The 24,844-nt window shown below is 40.3% G+C and overlaps 1 protein-coding gene across 2 annotated transcripts in view; it reads left to right on the top strand.

The window, feature by feature from the left end:
* Window positions 1-10,132: 10,132 nt before the first annotated feature.
* The window catches only part of DNAJC1 (DnaJ heat shock protein family (Hsp40) member C1), a 180,521-nt gene continuing 165,809 nt past the window's right edge, over window positions 10,133-24,844 (top strand). The window contains exon 1 of one of the 2 annotated variants that reach the window (XM_019973029.2): window positions 10,133-10,908. In XM_019973029.2, coding sequence (XP_019828588.2) covers window positions 10,708-10,908 — 201 coding nt within the window. In that variant the 5' untranslated portion in view covers window positions 10,133-10,707. The remainder of the gene's footprint in view (window positions 10,909-24,844) is intronic. The other variant, XM_070800810.1, reaches the window with a different exon arrangement.

Below are 24,844 nucleotides of genomic sequence, written 5' to 3'. Positions count from 1 at the left end.
GGAGAAAGATGAAGCTAGGCCAAAGGTATAGTTAAAAAAAGTGTTTTTTAATTGCTCCTTTCTGGGGTCGCACAGAGTCGGACACGACTGAAATGACTTAGCAATAGCAGCAGTACCATTTGGAACTAAGCTTCCTTTAATCTGTCTCTTCTTGCTTGCTTGTTGATTGCTACTTCAGTATTTTTTTAAAACACCACCTCCTTTTAATAAATTTAATAGTAAGCATTTCTAAGACTTGGCATTTCTAAGTGTACTCTAATGCCTTCACTGTGTGGCATGTTGGCCGAGGTGATCAGCAACTTTGTACTGTCTCCCTTGTGTTTCAGTTTGGCATCACAAACAATATTAGTGCTCAGCGGCAGAATGCCAAAGCCAGGCTGTTCAGCCTAGAAGAATAGATGATGAAGAGGCCTGTTAAAATTTTCTTTTGCAGACTAATTGGTGCTTTTGTATATGAGGAAAATACAACAATTGCTGTGCTGGGGCTGAATTGAGGTGTCAGTAAGAGAGAATATCCTTCTTGGTTGGTTAGAGGAAAAAGGAGAGAAACTCATTTTCAAATTTAAAAAGTGATTCATGTGAGTTGATGGACACCTTTGAAAAATGAACGATAATCTTGGAATTGTGTCAGATGTTAGAAGAAAGAAATTTTTACATAAGAGTCTACTGAGGCATGTTCAAGTCTATGTAAAGGAGAAAACATCATTATCTGAAAAGACAGAGCTGTTTCAGGGAAAGACAACCACCAGTGAGTCTTTAATGACTTCATCAGTGAATGTGAATGTTTTCTCTTCCTTTTGTGCATTTGGGTAACATGCTTCTAATTAGGTATCTATTGTATGTCCTTAAGCCGAATTTAGCAGGAAAATCACAAATAATATGTTATATGGAGTTGAAACAGAAAAGGAAACTGGTTTCGAGGACTAGTCATTATTTTGTAAAGGTGGTCTTGTTTCTCACCATCTGGGGCAGATAAGTGATTGCATACACTTCCGGTGAAGTGGGCCTTCGAAGCCTAAGTTTAATAACAAATGACTAAAGACAAAATTTTGGAGAAGGCAATGGCACCCCACTCCAGTACTCTTGCCTGGAAAATCCCATGGACCGAGGAGCCTGGTGGGCTGCAGTCCATGGTGTCACTAAGGGTATCGGACACGACTGAGCGACTTCACTTTCACTTTTCACTTTCATTGGAGAAGGAAATGGCAACCCACTCCAGTGTTCTTGCCTGGAGAATCCCAGGGACAGGGGAGCCTGGTGGACTGCCGTCTATGGGGCTGCACAGAGTCGGACACGACTGAAGTGACTTAGCAGCAGCAGCAAAGACAAAATTTAAACATTTAAGAATAGATAAGCTTTATTTATGGAGCCCTTAATACAAGGTAGGTGGAAGTGAAAGTGAAAATCACTCAGTCATGTCCCACTCTTTGTGACCCCATGGACTATACAGTCCATGGAATTCTCCAGGCCAGAATACTGGAGTGGGTAGCCTTTCCCTTCCCCAGGGAATCTTCCCAACCCAGGGATCAAACCCAGGTCTCCCACATTGCAGGCAGATTCTTTACCAGCTGGGCCACAAGGGAAGCCCAGAAACTTTCCATAATCACAATGGTAATTTTTTAATAGCAATTTCTATATGCATACATGTTTGGTTGTGTCCAGTTCTTTGGGACGCTATGGACTATAGCCCACCAGGCTTCTCTGTCCATGGGATTCTCCAGGCAAGGATACCAGAATGTGTCGCCATGCCCTTCTCCAAGGGATGTTCCCGATCCAGGGATGGAACCCGCATCTCCTGCAGCTCCCACGTTCCAGGCGGATTCTGTACCACTGAGTCACCAGGGAAACCCAGCAATTACTATATACCAGGCTCTAATTATCTCCCCTAACTCTTACAACAATTTTGATAGTATTTTATGGTTTTGGTAGTATTATTTCTTTTTTAGTTGATTTATTTATTTTTGACTATGCTGGGTCTTCATTGCTGTGGGGGCTTTTCTCTAGCTGCAGTGCACTGGCTTCTCATCGCAGTGACTTCTTTTGTTGCAGAACATGGGCCCTAGGGGCTCAGCAGTTGCGGCTCCCAGGCTCTAAAGTGCAGATTCAGTGGTTGTGATACACAGGCTTAGGTGCTCCAAGGCATGTGGGATCTTCCTGGATCGAGGATTGAACTTGTGTCACTGAGCCACCATGGAACCCTGGTTTTGGTAGTACTATTATCCTATTTTCAGAGGAGGAAACTGAAACACAGGGGTCCCCCGGTTTGTAGTAGAGTCAGAATCCAAATTGAATCAATTTTGGCTCTGAAATCTGTATTCATTTGCACAATGAGATTATTTGAGTAAACAGTACATTATCCAGAAAAGTAAAATCCATAGTGTCAATATAATAGAAATACATTGATTATTTATAACATGAAGAAACATCTGTATTTATTTATGAGGACCTTCAAAAGATTAGAATTCAGTACTGCAATAAAAAGGGATTATTTTCAAGGAGGTTTTCCCCCAAAATACTATTTTTCTAACGTTTGTCAACTCAGTGTAAGACTGTGAATGCTGTTTGGGTAAATAAATTAGTGAGTGAAGATAATGTTCCATTAGAGAACAATGATATCTTAAAAATTTAAGTCCATGTATTTGAGAAATAGCCAATAGGTGGGCAAAAGAGAAAATTTCAAGATTTAGTGAGAGCCAGGCATTTCAAAATCACAGGATTTAGAAATGGTGATTTTAAGTGAGATTTAGATTTTTGCTGTTATAAGTATTATATTCAAGTTTGTTTGATGTAGTTAGATTGGATCTTACCCAAAAGTGAGGGATAGACCACCTCTTTGAGCCCCACTGGTCTATGAAATTACCAATGATGTTTCCTGTTGCCACCTGGTAAGGCGTGGTCATTTTGATGTTCAGGTCCATGTATAATAAGATCAAAACTTCTTCTATCACCCTCTGTGTGGATAACCATCCAACACTCTAGGTGCTCCCTGCTTCCCCATTCCCATGTGTGTGTTAGTCACTCAGTCATGTCTGACTCTGCCATCCCATGGACTATAGCCTGCCAGGCTCCTCTGTCCATGGGATTCTGCAGGCAAGAATACTGGAGTGGGTTGCCATTCATTACCAGTGGTATTCAATATATTCTTACAAAGCTTCTTGGCCACACACTATCATGGTCACACCGTGAACCTTGAAAATACCAGAACCTACAAACTGATAAAAATTTTTAAGAATTCTTCATATAAGGGTTGATATAAGTCCAGCTGACTTGCAAAAGTGTCATGTTGAGAATGATTAGGTGTCCTTATTCAAACTTTAATTCTTTGTTTACTCTGTGGTTATTTATGTAACCCCTTATGTTGAACTGGAGAAGGAAACGGCTCCCCACTCCAGTATTCTGGCCTGGAGAATTCCATGGATTGTATAGTTTATGGGGTCGCAAAGAGTCGGACACGACTGAGCGACTTTCACTTTCACTTCACTTATGTTGAACATTTGGCTCACTAATTTTCTGTCTTCCTTCTTTAAGACATTTAAGGCTAAAAATGGTCTTTGAAGTTATTGCCTTCAGTACATCCCACAAACTTTTCTATAGTTTCACTATGATATACTTAGGCATGATTTTTTTTTGTTTGTTTATTTGCTTTGCATTTATCCTAGTTGGGGTTTGCTAAGTTTATTGTATCTTTCTTTTTCTTTTTTAAACAGCCTTATTGAGATATAATTGACAAACCACACAATTCATCCATTTAAAGTATACAGGTCAAAGTTTTTTAGTATATTCTCAAGGATATGCAACCACCACCACAATCTAATTTTAGGATATTTACATACCCCCTAAAAAATTACATATTCATTAGTAGACAATCCCCAAGCTTCTCCACTTCTAGTCCTCAGTAACCAATAACCTACATTCTGCCTTCGTGGTGGTGGTTTAGTCACTAAGTCATGTCTGACTCTTTGCCAATCCATGGAGTGTAACCCGCCAGGCTCCTCTGTCCATGGGATTTCCCAGGCAAGAATATTGGAGTGGGTTGCCATCTCCTTCTCCAGGAGATCTTCCCTGACCCAGGAATCGAAGCCAGGTCTCCTGTATTGCAGGCAGATTCTTTACTGACTGAGCTAGAAGGGAAGCTTGAACATTTGCCTATTCTGAATATTTCATATAAATGGAATCTTACATGGTCTTCTATGTTTGGTGTCTTTCACTTGGCATAATATTTTCAAGGCTTGTCCATGTTACAGCATGTATCAGTATTTTCTTTGTTTAGTTGCCAAATAATATTCCATTGTATGGATGTACTACATTTGTTTATTCATTCATCAGTTGAATGGACATTAAGTTTGTTTGCAACTTTTTGTTATGAATAATGCTGCTATGATCATTTGTATACAAGTTTTATGCTTTTATCTTTTTGTGTATATACCTAGGAGTGGAATTGCTGGGTCATATAATAACTGTATATTTAGTTTTTCAGAAACTGCCAAACTGTTTTCCTAAGGGGCTGCATCATTTTGCATTTCCACCAGCAATATATGAGGGTTCCAATGTGTATGTCTTCATTAACTTCTTTTTTGTCTCTCTTTTTAATTATTGCCATCATCATGGCTATAAAGTTGTATTTCTTCGTAGTTTTGATTTACATTTTTCTGATGGCTAATGATGTTGTGCATCTTTTGTGTACTTGCTCGCTTTTTTTATATCTTCTTTGGAGAAATCCATTGCCCATTTTAAAAAATATTGAGTAGAATGAATTCTTTGCATTTTCTAGATATAAGTCCCTTATCAGGTATATGATTTGCAAATATTTCTACCATTATCTTGGATATCTTTTCATTTTCTTGATGGTATTGTTTGTGACACAAAAGTTTTAAATTTCTATGAAGTTCAAATTATGTTTTCCTCCATCACGTGCTTCTGGCTAACCCAAAGTCATTAAGATTTACCCTTATTTTTCAAACAAAGAGTTTTATAATTTTAGCTTTTATCTTTGGGTCTATGATCTATTTTAAGTTAATTTTTTTCATGTTGGTTTCATGTCTTTCATTGGTTTTGCAAAATTCTTGTCCATTGTTTCTATAATTATTTCTTCTGTTTCATTCTCTCTCTCCTTTTTTTCTAGGGCCTCGTTATATGTGTTTTGATTTATTCCCACATGCCTTTTAAGTTCTGTTCTCTTTCTGTCCTTTTTTCTCTCTGTGCTTCAGTTTGGATATTTTTTTCTTGACCTGTCCTCAAAGTCATTAATCCTCTGTTCTGCTGTGTCCAGTCTGCTGTTAAACCCACCAAGTTTTTTTTATTTCAGATATTATACTTTGAGATTTTCCATGGATTCCTTTTTATGAATTCAGTTTATCTGTTAAAATTCTGCATCTTCTAATCCATTCTGTACACTTTTTCTTTTATTTTATAACCTTGTTGTAGCCACGCATTCCAGGAAACAAACTCACTCAGAAGGACAATGCAGATAGTGGAGTGCAGTTTATTACACCGGCGGGCCCAAGGCAGAGTCTCCTCTTAGCCAAGGACCCCGACCAGCATCTGTGAAAATCTTTTATACCCCATGTGTACGTGTCTGAACCCTCCACTCCAAATCCTTGAGACTTACATAAACCAAGGAAAATACAATCCTAATAACCCCATCATTCACGTGCTATGTGCTCATGTGCTCAAACAGTCAAACAATTAGCCAATAATCAATAAACCCGAGGTTACACTCCGATAGACACAGAAAAATTTATGGCCTGTCTGGAGGAAGGGGTGATTAGTGTATGTTTTCTCTTAGGCGATGAGTAACCTAGATACGATCTTCAAGGTTCCCCTGTCTGGAGGGGGTCTTATCCTCCTGTTGTTTTCATAGGCACTAAACACAGAGTTCAGAGTCCATTGGAAAGGTGGCCGAGCATGATCAGCATGAACAGGCCTAAGATGGAGTCCGGGCCCTATGAATTCCATCTTCAACCTATCTATTTTATAACAGAAATTTTAAAGTCCTTATCTGGACTCCAGTAGCTGGCTTACTGTAGGTCTTCTATTATCTACTTTTTTCTCTTCATATTGGTCAAATTTCCCTATTTGTCTCACATCTCATAATTTTTTTGTCATATACCAGACTTTTATATTAAAAAATAGGCAATAAAGATGATGATATTTTCCCCTACAGATGAAAATAGACAAATGGGGTGAGGATCAGGGATTGAACTGGGTTGGGATTGGGTTAGAGTTTTGGTAAGATTCACCCAACTTCTGGTTTCTCTGTTTCTTAGGTGTGATTCCTCTGGGATTTTGATAAGAGAGACTGCAAGGTTTCTATCTCCTCAACCCAGCAGTTTTAGTTCTGCTTTTCAGAGGTTTTAAACTTAGATCTTTATCCTCCTACTCATACAGCTTCAGAAATATTGCAGATGTCTTGAGGGGGAAGACTACTTGTATGTATGAAGCAGGCTCCCCTTTTTAGGCAGAGTTCATTTTGCTTGCACTGGTAGAATGTGGGGAAATTTCACGCCTCCTACCCTTCAGTCCTTTGGGCTTCTGCACTACCCCAGGACTCAGCAAATGTTCTGTGGGAAAGCTGGCTGGAAGTTTGAGGCTCCTCTCTACATCTCCAATCCATTACACAACTCACATGACTGTTAAACATTTCACTGGCTTCTCTCTTCCTGTGTACACTGCCTCCACCCAGACTAAGCTTCATCAGTCAATGCCCAGGATCATTAAATGTCACCAGATAAGAAAGCAGCTGTCCACTGGGCCCTCGCTTAGTTCTGGCATCAGCAAATGATTCATTCAGTTGCATTGTCTTTTAGGGCAGGGGTTCCCAAGCCGCAGGAACAAGGCCACACAACAGGAGGTAGGTGGCTGAAACTGAAACCACTGCCACCGCCCCCACCCCCACCCCCACCCCTGCTCCCAGCCCCTGTCAGTGGAAAAATTGTCTTCCACAAAACTGGTCCCTGGTGCCAAAAAGTTTGGGAATTGCTGCTCTAGAGGACAAGACAGAACATGTGAATATGCCAAACTAGAAGTCTAAATGTAAATATCACTGTGGTCTTTGCAGAGACCTAGACCAGAACAAGTAAGGGCATCGTTTCAGAGTGGACCAGTGTTACTGGAACTGAGTAGGAAGAAGCTTCCAGAGCAAAACATCATGGCAGTGAGAAACAGTAACAGTGTTGTACTGAACAGACTCCAGTTCTACTTCAGTTTGGCCTTGGAAAGAGAACCATTCCCTTTAGATGGAGGAAGTCCTTGGGGTTCTTCGACAACGTAAGAATAGAGCTCAGGAGGGAAATATCAGATTGCTAAAATATCAATGGCAATATGGCACAAGTTTCAAATGTTATATTGCACTTAATTTAATGGTCAAATTAGGAGAAAAGATGAATGTTGGGATATTGTGTAAAAGTAGTGCTAAGATCGGAGAAGGCAATGGCACCCCACTCCAGTACTCTTGCCTTGAAAATCCCATGGACGGGGGAGCCTGGAAGGCTGCAATCCATGGCTTCGCTAAGAGTCGGACACGACTGAGCGACTTCACTTTCACTTTTCACTTTCATGCATTGGAGAAGGAAATGGCAACCCACTCCAGTGTTCCTGCCTGGAGACTCCCAGGGACGGGGGAGCCTGGTGGGCTGCCGTCTATGGGGTCGCACAGAGTCGGACACGACTGAAGCGACTTAGCCGAAGCAGCAGCAGTGTTAAGATTATTGCTCTCATTTTATTTTTTTGCTTTAGTCATTGAATAAACAGTAAGATAACTTAGAGACTTAGTAAAGTTGCCTTTCATGTTAAGAAAACTGATCTATCAAAAATCAAACTAAAAAACCGTAGGGGGAGAAATGAAGGTGGGGAAGCATTCACAGGATTCAATTCAACTAATTGAATGCTGCTGCTGCGGCTAAGTCACTTCAGTCATGTCCGACTCTGTGCGACCCCATAGACGGCAGCCCACCAGGCTCCCATCCCTGGGATTCTCCACGCAAGAACACTGGAGTGGGTTGCCATTTCCTTCTCCAATGCATGAAAGTGAAAAGTGAAAGTGAAGTCGCTTAGTCGTGTCCGACTCATAGCGACCCCATGGACTGCTGCCTATCAGGCTCCTCTGTCCATGGGATTTCCCAGGCAAGAGTACTGGAGTGGGGTGCCATCGCCTTCTCTGAATTGAATGCTAGCATGTGTTATGTATTGTGCTCAGTACTGGGGAGAAACAGAAAAGGTGATGTCCCTTGCTATGGACTGAATGTTTGTGTCCTACCCCAATTCCTATGTTGATGTCCTAATTCCCTATGTGATGGTATTTGGGGTGCAATTTTTTTGGGGTAATTAGGTTTAGCTGAGGTCATGATGGTGGAGCCCAAGTTGTGGGGTTCAGTTCAGTCGCTCAGTCGTGTCCAACTCTTTGTGACCCCATGAACTGCAGCACGCCAGGCCTCCCTGACCATCACCAATTCCCGAAGCTTGCTCAAACTCACTTCAATCGAGTCAGTGATGCCATCCAACCATCTCATCCTCTGTCGTCCCCTTCTCCTCCTGCCTTCAGTCTTTCCCAGAATCAGGGTCTTTCCGTTGAGTCGGTTCTTTGCATCAGGTGGCCAAAGTATTGGAGTTTCAGCTTCAGCATCAGTTCTTCCAATGAATATTCAGGACTGATTTCCTTTAGGATGGACTGGTTGGATCTCCTTGCAATCCAAGGGACTCTCAAGAGTCTTCTCCAACACCACAGTTCAAAAGCATCAATTCTTCAGCACTCAGATTTCTTTATAGTCCAACTCTCACACGTGACTACTGGAAAAACCATAGCTTTGACTAGACAGACCTTTGTTGGCAAAGTAATGTTTCTGCTTTTTAATAGGCTGTCTAGGTTGTTCATAGCTTTTCTTTCAAGGAGCAAGCGACTTTTAATTTCATGGCTGCAGTCACCATCTGCAGTGATTTTGGAGCCCAAGAAAATAAATCTCTCACTGTTTCCATTGTTTCCCCATCTATTTGCCATGAAGTGATGGGACTGCATGCCATGATCTTCATTTTTTGAATGTCGAGGTTTAAGCCAACTTTTTCACTTTCTTTTTTCACTTTCATCAAGAGGCTCTTTAGTTCTTCACTTTCTGTGTAAGAGGAAACACTAGATCTCTGTCCCCCTCCCCCACACTGCCACCATGTGAAGGTATAAGAAAGAAGTCCTCTGAAACCTGGAAGAGGATTCTTACCAGAACTTGACCATGCTGACACCCAGTTTGTGGTATATTGTTACAGCAGCCCTTGAAGATTAAGATACCCCTGTTCTTGTATCTTTGAAAGTTAAGCCTCACAATGAATTTAAAATAGGATTAATTCAAGCATTATATTGTATTATTTTTAAGTATTCATAACTATTTAAAAATATTTTTTAAACTCTACAGTAATAAAAGGATTTAAGTAAGATTTACCTCCTGGATACTGTTCTTCTAACCTCTGTCAAACACAACCCCTTTTACTATGAAAGTTTTATTATTATCCTATTGAGCTTAATTCAACTGGTGGGATCCAAAAGGAGAAAAAGGAGATCAAACTTTCAAAACTGCTGAAGCATCCTGAGTTATACAAGCAATTTATTTGTTTCCTTCTACTTCCTCAGCAAGAGTAGGGAGTCAGAGAGGAGAAATGTGAGAAAGCTAAGAAGAAAATAAGCTTCACACAAAAGAAAGCAAGAGTGGTGAGGGGATAAAAAGAATAGGAAGTGAGACACTGGTGGGAAAGAGAGAAGGTTTTTAGCTTAAATGTCTTTGAAAATAGACATCAATTGGAAAGGAGCACCAATTGTAAATGGGCTAAGGTCGATAAGCTTCACTTACCCCTAAGATTTTGAATGTCTGTTATGCTTATTACTTTCTACCTGGTTGTCTATTTTGTAGTATTATGCCTGTAAATATTATTTCATTATTAGAAGTATACTTTTTGTCTTGGTTCAAATTTTATTTCTTTTTCACCTCTGTTAAAAGGAAACTTCAGACTGCTCACTAGATTTCCCCCTTTCAAGCCCTGCGTTCTATTCCTCCTGTATTTTGGGGGTATGGAATAATGAAATGTATGAAACAGAGGCTGTAATCAAAAATTCAGTTTTCAAATATGCTTTTAGTTTTCAATATCTGGGGGAGGATAAGAAGGTAGCTGTTTCACGGATACTTGGGACGTTCCAGATAGATGCGCAATGTCTGTAACTGTCCACGTCTCTTAATCTGTGCCAATATCCGTATGGCTCCGCGAAGCAAGTCAGTGACTGAGAAGCAGTTTGCTGAGGCCCAGGTCTGGGGCTCCGGCTACCCTACTTCCGGCCCCGCCTCCTCTCCCGCGGTTGCTAGGAGACGTGATGTCACCGGAAGCGAGGCCTGGGATAGGCTGAGGCGGGGGAAGCCTCTCCCCCACCCCTCGCCGCGCTACCTAAGCGCCCGGCTCTGGCTCGCCAGCTGTTGGTAGGCCTGGGTAAAGGGTGAGGGTCCGCGGAGGGTAGGGCCGCCCGCGGCTCCGTCCGCGCTCTCACTGGACGCAGCGTCCGCCGTCTTCCGCCGCCTCTGCCTTCTGTCCAAGACCGGCCGCTGGGCGGGAGAGTCCGGGGCGGCTGCCCGTGCTTCTGACTGACAAGCAGTGTTCCCACAGTCCGCGCTGCTCGCCACGTCCCCGGGTCTCGGCCGGCGGCTCTGCGCGGCGGCTGACCTCACCGAGCCCGGAGCGATGACAGCGCCTTGCTCCCGGCCGGCCCGGCTTCCTCCGCGCCGCCGGCCGGGACTCGTGCCGTTCCCGCCGCCGCTGCTGCTGCTCCTGCTGCTGGCGGCCGCGGGGCCGGCGCACGGCTGGGAGAGCGGAGACCTGGAGTTATTTGACTTGGTGGAGGAGGTGCAGCTCAACTTCTACCAGTTCCTCGGGGTGCAGCAGGTAAGTGGGGCCGCCCGCTCGCTTGAAGGCTGCATCTCCCGGGCAGAAACGTGCGGGTCGGGGCGGAAAGGAGGGGGTGGGGCCGGCTCTGACCCGGTTTTCTCCGAGGGAGCCGGGCTCGCGGGGCAAGACTTGGTCGTCCTGGGCTCGGCTGCCGTCCTCTGTCCGATTGACCACGGTCTTCTCCTAACCTGCTTCAAAGGGAATGGCCTGCCTTCCCCAGTCCCTCACCGCCCGGCTCCCCTTCTCAAGTTCCGGTCTCTGTGACAGGCTGGACGGTGCCACCAGCCTGGGGTGGGGATCCCTTCCCTTTCCTCTGCCATTCTGGGGGAGATCCCTGCAGCCTGCTGTGCTGCAGGGAGGAGGAGTGGTGGGGGTAGATCTTGTACTCTTAAACCCTTTCTCTTCCTGCCTCTCTGATTGTGGAAAGGTAGTCGTGTCTCCCTCTAAATTTTCACCTTCCCAGTTACCCTTATCCTTTTAAGAGCCTCCTTTCCTGTCTTTCCGGAAAGGTAGGAATGCCTCTTAGTTGCCGTCTGGGTTGCAGAAGTTTTTCTCGCGCTGTACTTTGTAATGTGTTCAGCCTGTTGGATTAGGCAGTTGTAGCCCCGTTTAGAAATCTGCAGGAACTTGAAGCCTCTACCGTGTTGTTCGGGGAGTCGGGGAAGGAGCCGTGAAGTGCTGGGGCAGTAGAGGCACTTGGGGTGCTCCAGGAAGAGGAGCTCAGCCAGTAGCACAGGATCGTTTTCTTTTTCTTTTCGTTTCGTTTTCTTTCCTTCTTCAGCTCGACTTGTTTTTTTTTTTTCTGATTGCTTTCTCTCTGGGAGTGCTGAATGAGTCCTACTGAGAAGATGCCATTTCACTGGTTTAACGATTATGCGGTGAAAGAATTTGAGACCTTCTGATTGAGCCCTTCATAAAAATGCTTTGAATAGTTAGGGGGCAAAAAGGTATTAATGTTTACCCACAACTGTTATTCGGGGCACACTTGCCGTGACCAGAGGTGAAATGTACATTTCGCCCCAACACGTTATCATAGATGTGTGTGAACTGTTCAGCTTAACACCAAATGGAAATTTACTTTTCAATTCAATATAAATGAATATAAAAATGCTGTTGCTGCCGCACCCTGACTTTAACGAATTGCAATTTTGTAAGAGCTATGAAGTAGTGTAAACATTGCACACTTAAAATTCTTACATGCAAACAATTTTGTGTTGTTTGTATTCATTATTTTAATCTGGTGCCACTTACTGCTAGAGACAAAGTGTACCTTATTTCAAAGTAAATAGTGATGCAATATGTGTAAGAATCATTAGTGAAATATAACTCTGAAGACTCTTAAGAATGCCTTTAATACTGAGAATATTTTTATTAGAATTTACCAAAATTGATTACATTCTGTAGCTAGAATCTTATGCAAAACCTATCCAAAGATTTTGAAAGATATTTTCTAGTTACTCAAGGAAACCTTTTAAGAGCCCCTTTAAGAGGATACAGAAACTTAGTAGCAGTGGTTCGAATTTTAGATTATGTGATCTAGCTTGCATGTGAAGTCTCTCAGAATTTTCATTTATAAACTCATGCAGTTAAATTGGTAAAGATGGGAAAATAAGCATAAATAATTGAGAAGATTCCATGTAGAGGTAGAATTGAGTAGAAGGATCCAGAAAATTGTTTTCATCTGTGTTTCTCTACCCAATTGTTTTGAAATTGAAAATAATGCAGAAGAAACTTTGTTTTACCTAAGCAAAGAACCTGATTGGAACAGGTTCTTTACATTGACTCCTAATTTTCTTGGAAGACTTTCAGGAGACCAAAAATTTGGTAGAGACAAATGCAGCCTGTCTTAGGTCCATAATGTGTAATGTTCAGGCCAGAGACAGCCAATCTCTCTTGACTAGCCAGACATGAAGAACCAGAGCTAAGTAGGTAGGTTACTCAGAAGTGATGACCGCATTTAATCAGTTTGGTCGTCATTCATTCAACAGAGATTTAGTTCATGTCTACTAAATTTTAAGCACTGGGAATTGGCCAGTATATAAAATAAAACCCCTGAACTCAAATAAAACTCACGTTTTGGTAGGGGGAAACAGATAGTAAACAACCAAACAAGTAAATATAAGTGTCAGGTGCTCAGAAAAGGCCTCAGAAGGAAGTAAGGGAGTGAGCCATGTGGATAAATTCATTCAAGGAAGGCAACCAGTTAAATGCAGAGCTCTTGGAGCTTGCTTAGTATTGGAGCAGGGTATATGGTGAGGACAGCAGTAGATGATATTAGAGTCATGGCTGGTCAGGGAACAATCTTCTAGGGCTTCAAATGTTATTATAAGGACTTTGGCTATTATAAGTAACTTGGGGATGGAGTGGGGGTTTGAACAGAAGAGGTACATGATTTGACTTAAATTTCAAGGTGATCATTGAGTTGGAAATTATATGTATGTTGTTAATTATTGGATAATTGTGTAAAATATTCTGAACCTGTGTGGTGCAAAGTGGTCAGATTCCAGATACAATTTGAAGATAGAGTTGACAGGATTTTGCTGATTGTTTGCATGTAAGGTGCGGGGGTTGATAAGTTGAAGATAATTGGAAAGCTTTTTCTAAACCTCAGAAAGTCAATAAATATTTTGTCTAATTGCACTTGTCGCTTATGGAGATGGAGAATCTGGGAATAGAAGTAGGTATGGTTTGGGGGAAAAAATCAGTAATTGAGTTTTGGTCATGCTAAATTTGAGGCGTCTAATAAACTTTCAGGTTGAGGTGGTGTGTAGGCAGTTGGGTACCCAAGTCTGGAATTGTAAGAAGGATTTGGCCTGTAGTTAATAAATTAGGGAGTCCCTGGCACTTCGTAGGTAATTTAAAGTCACAAAACCAGGTAAGTTCACCAGGGGTGTGTGTGCTAAGTTGCTTCAGTTTGTGTCCGACACTGTGCGACCCAATGGACTGTAGCCTGCCAGACTCCTCTGTCCATGGGATTCTCCAGGCAAAAATACTGAAGCAGGTTGCCATTTCCTTCTCCAGGGGATCTTCCTGACCCCTGCAGGGATCGTCTCCTGCATTGGCAGGCAGGTTCTTTGCCACTAGTGTCACCAGGGGAGTGAAGGTAAAACAAAGAGAAAAGGGGTCTGGGAGTTGGACCATGAGGGGAACCAACAAAGGAAATGGAGAAGGAACAGCCAGTGAAGTTGGAGGCGAACCAAGGAAAGATCGTCTTTTTCTCTTTCAGGTGGAGAAAGTATTTTAAAGAGAAGAAAGCAATCAGCTGGGTTAAATGCTGATGGTAGTTCAAATAAGATGAGCTCTAGATGTTGAGTTGAACAGCGTGGAGGTCATTAGCTTACCTCTTCTAAAGCTGTTTCAGTGGTGTGATGAGATCAGTAGATGTGTTGTTTGGGGTAAGGAGAGAAGGACAATTGATAGAAAAATCTTTTTGTGATCTCCATACCCCGAACTAAACGCCAGGGATGATTAGAGGCTGAATGTGGTGTCCATTTTATCCTCTTTTCCACCAGGTCTGAAGTAACTTGCTCAATCACTCCCTAAAATCTATAATTGGAATAATCAGTGTCTTTTAACTTGAACCAAACCATTTACTCACTTATGACCTTGTGAAGTTAGTTGCCTCATTTTTAGGACAAATGGTATTTTCTTTATTTACTTCATAGCACACACTTAAATATTTACTGAAAGAAAAATATAAACATGGTAACTAAAATTAAACAGTAATTCACTGAAAAAGTAATTGCTTGACAGTTTTTATGTAATGGGTTATATTTATTAATATATGACCTTTTATTGCTCTCATAAAGCGAAGGAATTCCTTTCGATGTATTCCTAGGTTTCAAATTGGTTCTAAAAGATTTCAAAGGGATTCCAGAAGTTTTTAGTGGAGGGATGTTTATAGGTGACATGCCAGAAGCTCACTATATTTTAGAATGACTTTAATTGTCCACAAGGCTTTTGTATTTGGATATTGCATCTTTTTAGAGGATACAGGGTAGAAGATTAGAGGAATGTAAGGGGGAAAAGTGTTTATATCTTTCATTAGTAATTAAAATTCTAGATCCCAAACAATATTTATATCTCCTCTAACAGCTCCTACTCCTTGGACACCTGTATTTCTTGTGGGGTCAATGGCAATTCTGCATTTTTTTTTTTTTTTTCATTGTCTTTGGGACCATGACTTTCTTTATACTTTGTACAGGGTTCTAGCCAACAATAAGTACTCCATAGTCATTAAAAAAATCTTTGAATTGAAATTTTAACAGGCTAAGTTATCTTAAATTTTGCAGTGTTTACTTTCTGATGAAATCAGAGTACTTGGTCCCAATCATTACAGATTTCTATTCAGAGAACTAGAAAATGTATCTCTTTCTCTTATAAATTTTTAAGTAACTGCATCCTTACATTCAGATGAACACTGAAACCTGATTAAAAGAGGAAAACTTGGAAATAGCTCAACTACCTCCACAGGAAAAAAAAATAAAAGAGGAAAACTATTAAGTGACATATGTTTACAGAATGTTGGACTTTAGGTTTTTATTCAGAATTAATCTTTTAAGCTCTTCCAGTCTGTATTTCAGATACACAGATGTGTAAATGCACAAAGTAGCAGCCTGTATTAGGGGGGGACAGTTACATTGCACTTATCCTATATATATCTCCAAGGGGAGCATCTTCCTTAAAGAAACACTGATGATCTCTTGACCCATCTCTTTAATCTTTCCATGGATGAGTGAGTTACCTTGTTGGAGGGTGATGGCCTTACCTCTGATTGGGGTGTGTCAGTCACTCAGTTGTGCCCTGCTCTTTGTGACCCCAATGGACTGTACCCACCAGACTCCTCTGTCCATGGAATTCTCCAGGCAAGAATACTGGAGTGGCTAGCCATTCTCTTCTCCAGGGGATCTTCCTGACCCAGAGATTGAACCCGGGTCTCCTGCATTGCAGGCAGATTCTTTATGGTCTGAACCACTAGGGAAGCCCTTTGATTAGGGAGAGCTAACTAATTACAAAGCTGTAAGTAACGAGGCTCATTCTCTTCTCTGCCCTAGACCAGTAAGAAAGTTATTATCTGGGCCAGACTTCTCTTGAGTGTACTGTCTCAACGCCTAGGATGGAGATGGAAGGGCAAAAATTGCTAGCAAGCCTCTTTGGCTCTCATATATAATCTCAATTCACCAGTAGCTTTTCATCAATAAAGGTGCTGTGTGATCTCTATTTGCCTGACCTGTGTGTTCAGGTTTTTGGGTGGGAAAAAAGTGCAGAGTCATTAAAAGGGACTTCTCAAACCCCAGTACAATGCTTTGTAGAAATAAAGAGGAAGATTTCTTTCATAAATGAGTGGTGAACCCATACTGTATCAGTTCTCTCCAGTGATTCTTGTGTTAGATTCCACTGATCTTGTGGTGTTAGTTGAATATAGTTCAGTCTGTCTCTAGTGAGTCTGTTCCCTTAGAAATCTGTCAGGTAATAATCACTCTCTGATTTTCATTGTAGAGTCCAAAATTATTAATTTGGAGAAAGATATAATACAAAATCTGGAATGGTAGATAAACTTCTAGTCATTTATATTTCTGATGTAAAGCATATCATGTCTAGAGTTAGAGCTGAATAAATATTTGTGCAGTTGTATACGTATTTGCCTCAGATTGGACTGTTGTAAAATTGGTTTTTCTTACGTACACACTGTTTAGTGGAGATTGCCAGGACATACTTTATGGGGAAAAAGCAAGTCTGTTGGGAAACTCTTGCCACATAGTCTAGAGCTGATCGAACAGAAATCCTCGTTTAATTGTTTCTTTTTTCTTTTTATGCTATTCTTTTCTTTTTTTAAAAAAAGATTTATTATTTTTAAATTATTTTTGATTGCACTGGGTCTTTGCTGCTGCTCATGGGCTTTCTCTAGTTGCCGCAAGTGGGGACTACTCTTCGTTGTGGTACACAGGCTTCTCATTGTGGAGCATGGGCTCTAGGCGCATGGACTTCAGTAATTGTGGCTCATGGATTCTAGAGCATGGGCTCAGTAGTTGTGTTTCATGGGCTTAATTGCTCTGAGGCATGTGGGATCTTTTCATTCCAGTCCCAAAAAAGAGTAATGCCAAAGAATGTTTAAACTACTGTGCAGTTGCACTCACTTCACATGCTAGCAAGGTAATGCTCAAAATCCTTCAAGCCAGGCTTCAACAGTATGTGAACCAAGAAATTCCAGATGTACAAGCTGGATTTAGAAAAGGCAGAGGAACCAGAGATCAAATTGCCAACATCTACTGGATCACAGAAAAAGCTAGAGAATTCCAGAAAAATATCTGCTTCATTGATTAAAGCCTTTGACTGTGTGAATCACAACAAACTGGAAAATTCTTAAAGAGATGGGAATACCAGACCACCTTACCTGCCTCCTGAGAAACCTGTATGCAGGTCAAGAAGCAACAGTTCGAACCAGATATGAAACAATGGACTGGTTCCAAATTGGAAAAGGAGCACATCAAGGCTGTGTATTGTTAGCTTGCTTATTTAACTTATATGCAGAGTACATCTTAAAATGCTGGACTGGTGATGCACAAGCTGGAATCAGGATTGCCGGGAGAAATGTCAATAACCTCAGATATGCAGATGATACCACCCTTGTGACAGAAAGTGAAGAACTATAGAGCCTCTTGATGAAGATGAAAGAGAAGAGTGAAGAAACTGGCTTAAAACTCAACATTGAAACAATGAAGATCATGGCATCTGGTCCCGTCACTTCAGGGCAAATAGATGGGGAAACAGTGCAAACAGTGACAGACTTAATTTTCTTGGACTGCAAAATCACTGTGGACGATGACTGCAGCCATGAAATTAAAAGATGCGTGCTCCTTGGAAGAAAAGCAATGACAAACCTAGACAGTATGTTAAACAGCAGAGACATTACTTTGTCGACAAAGGTTTGTTTAGTCAAAGCTATGGTTTTTCCAGTGGTCATGTATGGATGTGAGAGTTGGACTGTAAAGAAATCTGAGCGCTGAAGAATTGATGCTTTTGAACTGTGGTGTTGGAGAAGACTCTTCAGAGTCCCTTGGACAGCAAGGAGATCGAACCAGTCAGTATTAAAGGAAATCAGCCCTCAGTATTCAGTGGATGCTAAAGTGAAAGTTGGTCAGTTGTGTTGTACTCTTTGGGACCCCATGGACTATTCAGTCCATGGAATTCTCCAGCTGAAGCTCCAGGATTTTGGCCACCTGATGTGAAGCGCTGACTCACTGGAAAAGACCCTGATGCTGGAAAAGATTGAAAACAGGAAGTGGAGGGGCAACAGAGGACGAGATGGATGGATGGCATTACCAACTCAATGGACTTGAGTTTGAGCAAACTCTGGGAGATGGTGAAAGACAGGGAAGCTTGGCTTGGTGCAGTTCAGGGGTTGCAAAGAGTCGGACACAACTGAGGGACTGAACAACCACCGCATGTCGGATCTTCCCAGACCAGGGACCATGTCCCCTACATGGCAGGAGGATTACTAAGCACTAGACCACCAAGGAAGTTCTTTCCCCTCACCTTTACACTAATTATGAGAACAATCCTAAAATAGTTTGTCTTTTATTCAGCCACATCACTCAGCACGTGGGCTCTTAGTTCCCTGAGCAGGAGGGAAACCCAGGCCTCCTGCCCTAGAAACTTAAAATCTTAACCACTGGACTACCAGGGAAGTCCCAGTTTGTCTTTTATTATTCATAGACACACCCTAAGCTGAACAGGGAAATTGGAATTGTCCTTTATTGCAATTATTCATAGAGATAGATTCTAAAATCTTTTCATAAAAGTCACCACCTTACCCAGTGATTGGTGTGATGTGAATTGTAACATCATATGTTTTATTAATTGTTGGGACTGATACACAGGGGGCTTCCCTGGTGGCTCAGAGGATAAAGCGTCTGCCTGCAATACAGGAGACCCGGGTTTGATCCCTGGGTTGGGAAGATCCCCTGGAGAAGGAAATGGCAACCCACTCCAGTATTCTTGCCTGGAGAATCCCATGGACAGAGGAGCCTGGCGGGCTACAGTCCACGGGGTCGCAAACAGCCGGACACGACTGAGTGACTTCACTTCTTTCTTTTCACTTTATTGCTATTATTCATAGAGATAGATTCTAAAATCTTTTCATAAAAGTCACCACCTTACCCAGTGATTGGTGTGATGTGAATTGCAACATTGTATGTTTTATTCATTGTTGGGAATGATATGCAGGATGGGATAGAGGTGAGGGTAGATACTTGATTGCCCAGAGGAGAACTTCTGTGGCAGTTGTAAGTAACACCAGGTGATAAAATCCTAGTGTCTGTATTAAGCCTGGTCTCAGCTCTATGTTTTCTATCAATGAACTACGTACTCTGCAGACTGCTACTATATGGTCTTGGGAATCTTTTTCTAAGTCAGGCCTTACTGGGTCTATTTGAACAATGATGACATTAATTAATTTCACCCAGAATTAAAAACACCTCCAAAGCTTTTCTTGTATAGAGGTGTGCAGAGATGGAAGTAAAGGAGTTGAAGTGGAAAGAGACTTCTGATTGGGTGAAGCAAGACCCCATACCCTTTTATAATGAATCCATAGTCCTTTCTTTCTTTTCATCAAAACACTTCCTTGTGAAAGATGGGTCCTACACTAATGGATGTAAAATATGATTATGTTTTAAGTAACATCATAGTATGCCATTTTAAGAGCTAAATTTTTTTTAAATATAAATTCAGTAAATTTATATTTACTGAAATTTTTGTGTAATTGTGTCTGTAGGATTTAATTAGAAATTTAATCTAAAATTTGTGTCTCATTCTCAATACTACATTAAATAAGGTTAGGACTCATTCACTTAACATTTCTGATTACCAACATCCAGCAACTGGAATCTTGTATGTAATCAGACATGTTGCAAAAGCAAGGGCATGCCGCAGTCAACATTTCTGTTTAGAGAGAATATACGCATAAAACAATGTGCTTCATTATCAGGCAGACTCCTATTTTAGTGCCAGTGAGGCAGTGGGCATAAACTTATGTGCAACTACACAGTCAGCTAATAGAATTTCAGTTAAATATTAAAAGAGTCTAAGATCAAGAATTAAATAAAGGACACGTCATGGTATCAGATCAGATCAGATCAGTCGCTCAGTCATGTCCGACTCTTTGCGACCCCACGAATCGCAGCACACCAGGCCTCCCCGTCCATCACCAACTCCTGGAGTTCACTGAGACTCACATCCATCAAGTCAGTGATGCCATCCAGCCATCTCATCCTCTGTCGTCCCCTTCTCCTCCTGCCCCCAGTCCCTCCCAGCATCAGAGTCTTTTCCAATGAGTCAACTCTTCGCATGAGGTGGCCAAAGTACTGGAGTTTCAGCTTTAGCATCATTCCTTCCAAAGAACACCCAGGGCTGATCTCCTTCAGAATGGACTGGTTGCATCTCCTTGCAGTCCAAGGGATTCTCAAGAGTCTTCTCCAACACCACAGTTCAAAAGCATCAATTCTTTGGCTCTCAGCCTTCTTCACAGTCCAACTCTCACATCCATACATGACCACAGGAAAAACCATAGCCTTGACTAGACGAACCTTTGTTGGCAAAGTAATGTCTCTGCTTTTGAATATGCTATCTAGGTTTGTCATAACTTTCCTTCCAAGGAGTAAGCGTCTTTTAATTTCATGGCTGCAGTCACCATCTGTAGTGACGTCATGGTATAAGCAGCAGTATAAAAATGGAAAAGAAGCAGTACTAAATAATGCTGCTGAGGGCAAACACTAGAATTCTAAAAGGGTGTAATTTTTTAATTTTAGTTAAAAAAAATTCTGGAATACATGCAACTCCTGGTTATAGAAAACACAAGAATTTTCTACCTGAGACCCCACTGCGATGTGTAGTGAGCAGTTGTCAAAATGAGTTGAAACCAGAATAATTTTTGTTGTTGTTTATTGGGACCATCTAAACAGACCATAGAAAAATCCTAGGGTTCATATACATGCCTGCTAAGGAGGGTAGATACTTCATATTCTAGCCAATACTTAAGGACTTCATACCATTAAAATGGATCAGGTTAAGAACGCTATCCCATGACCAATTACAAAGAAGCCTCTGACTTTTTGGGAATGAAAAAAAAAAATTAAAACTTATTAGCAGTTATTTTTAGCTCCCAACTTTTAGTTAACAGATACAAGATTAGTGTTTAGGTTCTTCTCTAACTTAGAGTAGTGTTTTGTGTTAACACTGGTGAATAAATTTGATTTAAGGAAGTGACTATATGTATGTATAATATAGGGCGACTGGAAATTGTTGCTTGTACTTAAGTATGTCATAATGTTCAGATGATTGTCACGCTGTGCAGTTCTACGGTAGTTCCACAGAGTTAGTGTGACTTTTTGTATTATACCTTTGGAAGTATATAAGGTTTAACTCAGAGTTAATTAGATCTCGAAATCAGTTTTTGTGGAAAGCTTCACAGGCTTTCAACAGTGCTGCCACTTCCCAAAACATTGTTGAAACTTATTTTGAATTGCTTTCAAAGCCTGTAACATATTTGGCAGTGTCTTCATTAACAGTGCATCTTTAAGATGAATTTGACTTTTGCCTATGGCTAATAGTCATTTGGAGCCAAACTTGGTGACTAAGTTGGGTTAACAAGCTGGGGTAAGTACCCTTTAGATTGATAAAGAGATCTGAAAATAAATTTCCAGTAAGGCTCATAAACTGTTTTGAGGACTGTTGTCAAAGAAGAATTCCAGGGAAGTTTGGAGGGGTATCAACGTGAAGTATTGGGTTGACTAAAAAGTTCGCTTGGGTTTTTCTGTATGATCTTAAAACCCAAACGAACTTTTTGCCCAACCCAATAAATATGTAGCCTTACAAAGTAGCAGAATGTATTCCAGTAAATGGCTTTTGGAGTACTTATTACTTGGCGGGTAGCAAATTTTTAAAAGAATTCTTACCCATTGGAGAAAAATACGTAAATAAAAATTAATTTAATTTTAGAGGTGGGAAAATATTGAGCTTAAACTATTCTAATTATCTGCCTGCTGTTAATATTTAAAATAAGGGTCATAAAAGTACTCATTATATTTATCTAATAATGCTAGTGAAGGCTGGAGTGGCAGAGGAGCCAGTATAAATGTTAGGGATAGAGACAGTAAGTGAGAATATCACTGAAGGAGAAATAAGACATATACAGAGAGAGGGAAATGTACATGGGAAAAAAAAAAAATCAGTATAAATACTCTGATGGAGTAATATCTCCATCTTGTGGCCTTTTTCGTATATTGTTGTTAAAAATGTTGAGGGGTTGTATTTTCACAACTGTAGGCATAAGTAAGAATAAAATATAAGTCAGATGAAAACAAAGTATGGGTCAGAGATATTTTGCAGTGTTTTGCGAGGCCCTTTGAGCCCAGGCCTCCTGGTGATGTGCAGTAAGCCCGTGTCTTCGGACATTGATGCCCTCCCTGGAGCAGCCATAAGTTAACTTGAGTGTCTTTCAAATGTAATTTTCTTTGAAATGCCATGGTATGGAAAAGGTTGGAAGAGCACTGTGAAGGCAGGCAATTACAGTGTTTTTCTTCTATGGAAAATTTATAAGCCTGTGTATATATATATGTGTGTATACATATAAACGTAAAATTGTCCTATGTAATTACTCTCATCAAGATCTTTGCTCTATTAAAGATCGTTGTTCAGCTCTTTAGAACCAAAAGCATTACTTAACATATTGGTACAAGAATCCAGATTTAAAAGACATCATTGAATTAGTGTCTTTTCGTTACTTGGTTACTTACTCTGGATGGTGGAATGACCATTAAGCATACCCAGTTTGTAGTAACTCAGAGGAATAGTTTAATGATTTGTAACAATCTTCTGTGTGAAGAGGATACACATGTCTTTGGAATGTATAAATACACAAACTCTGAGTAGACTGAAGTAATATTTTGAGATAAGGAAGTATTTTACTTACAAATCCTGACTGACATATATTTCAGGTTTTAGACAGATGACATTCATTTTAAAGTCGTTGATGTCTTAGAGCACTGTTCAATACATAACACACAAGCCACATGTATAACTTAAAATTTTCTAAAAGCCACATTTAAAAAGTAAAAAACAGGTAAAATTAATCTTAATATATTTTACTTAATCTCATGTATCAAAAATATTTGAACATGTGTTCACATTTTTTAAATTATTGAGACATTTTACACTTTGGCTTTTTTATTAAGACATCAAAATTTGGTATATATTTTCACTTTACACTGCTTAGCACACTTCAATTTGAATATTTAATTTTGATTGAAAATACTTAATCTGTATTGAGATTTCATAGAATGTGCAGCTAACAAGTAGATTCATGTACTCAGGCTCTTCCAAACATACTTTAAAAAGCTTTACAGTAACTGAAGCAAATGACATTAAAAAAATTTAAATATAAGTGACTCAAATAAAAAATTTGATTTCTGATTTTCACTAACACATTTCAAGTGTTCAAATATGGCTAATGACTACCACATTGGAGATCACAGCCTTAGAGAATGAACGTTTCTGTGTTGTATATACCTACATATTTTTGGATAAAATCACTGATTGCTGTTTCCATTTTGTCAGGGACATCATTTGTGAGTTTTGTTTTTGTGTTTTAACTCATGGTAGTTGTTGTTTTGCTTTGTTTTTAGATTGTTCCAGTTGTGCTAGATATCATCTTCCTGTTCTGTCCGATTTACCCGTTCTTCTCTTTGGCCTGTAGAGGCAGTTAGTATAGTCTGTGCTGCTCTTCTCGGGACAGGGGGTTCAGAAGGTCACGCATAGAGGCCTGTTTGCTGAGGGTGTTTTCAGTAATCAGCTTCATTCAAATTGGTCATTTACTTTTGCTGACTTGCCTGTTACATTTTGTAATTTTTTAAAGTATTATTAAGTTAATATGTTAGGTCTTTAATGACACTCTGACCAGGAAATCACCAGTGTTCCTACTTTGTAATTTTAACTTTGAGGTTGCCTGGTCTCCCTAGTTACTCTGAAACTCACCCATCAAATACATTATTAGCTATGAAATATTCAGTACATTCTCTACTGTCAGCTATTTTGATTATTATAATATCTTTCATTAAATAATTTAAAAAGGGATTTCCAGATGCAGTTCTATTTGTGCCATTCTTTTTGCTCTTTATACTATCAATTAGGGATTCCAAAGGCATTCATGTCCACTGGCCAGCCGCCTTTGCCACCACCACATAGCTCCTAAACATACTGCTTTATTTTGGACTGATTAACTAATTGCTGATCCTTTCCCCTTTTCCTTGGTAATTTCATAAACAAGTAAGGAAAGGAAGTAGATTATTGTATTAGTGGTTCTTATACGTGGCTATTATTGTTTTAAATAGTCCTGGCATAGGAAAGAAATTGCATTGGAGTCAGAGATACTAAAAACTCTATGCTAAGGGGAAAAACAAAAATTAAAGAACCTATATAAAATCCTGAAGTTAAAAGAGACCTCAGCAATATCTAACCTATTTCTTCATGTAGCAGTCTCTTTCTGTAGCTCTCCGAGAAGATGATCATCCATTCTGTTTTATTTATGGCTAACAATGGTGGGAGGGATTATGAAACAACCTGTTAAGTTTTTGATGAAAGTACTCAACAGAAATTTTATTATGTAAAGCCCAAAATCATAATTCTTACACCCACCTTCAACTTTATTTACTGTCTTCTTTTGGAGTACCCCTGAATACATATATATATTTCCTCTAAGTTCTTTTCTTTAATGCCTTAAAATAAAATGCACAAGAGAAATAATTACCTTTGATTCTCTCCACAACAGTAATTTAAAAAAAAATGAACAAACCACGGTTCTTTGTATAGCATTTATACCTCAATAAAGTTGGGTTTTTGTTTTGCTTTGTTTTTTAAATACAGGCAAGCTGAGAAGCCT

Source organism: Bos indicus, chromosome 13, assembly GCF_029378745.1.
Source record: "Bos indicus isolate NIAB-ARS_2022 breed Sahiwal x Tharparkar chromosome 13, NIAB-ARS_B.indTharparkar_mat_pri_1.0, whole genome shotgun sequence".
Classification (NCBI taxonomy): domain Eukaryota; kingdom Metazoa; phylum Chordata; class Mammalia; order Artiodactyla; family Bovidae; genus Bos; species Bos indicus.
This window is presented reverse-complemented; position numbering and strand designations above follow the sequence as displayed.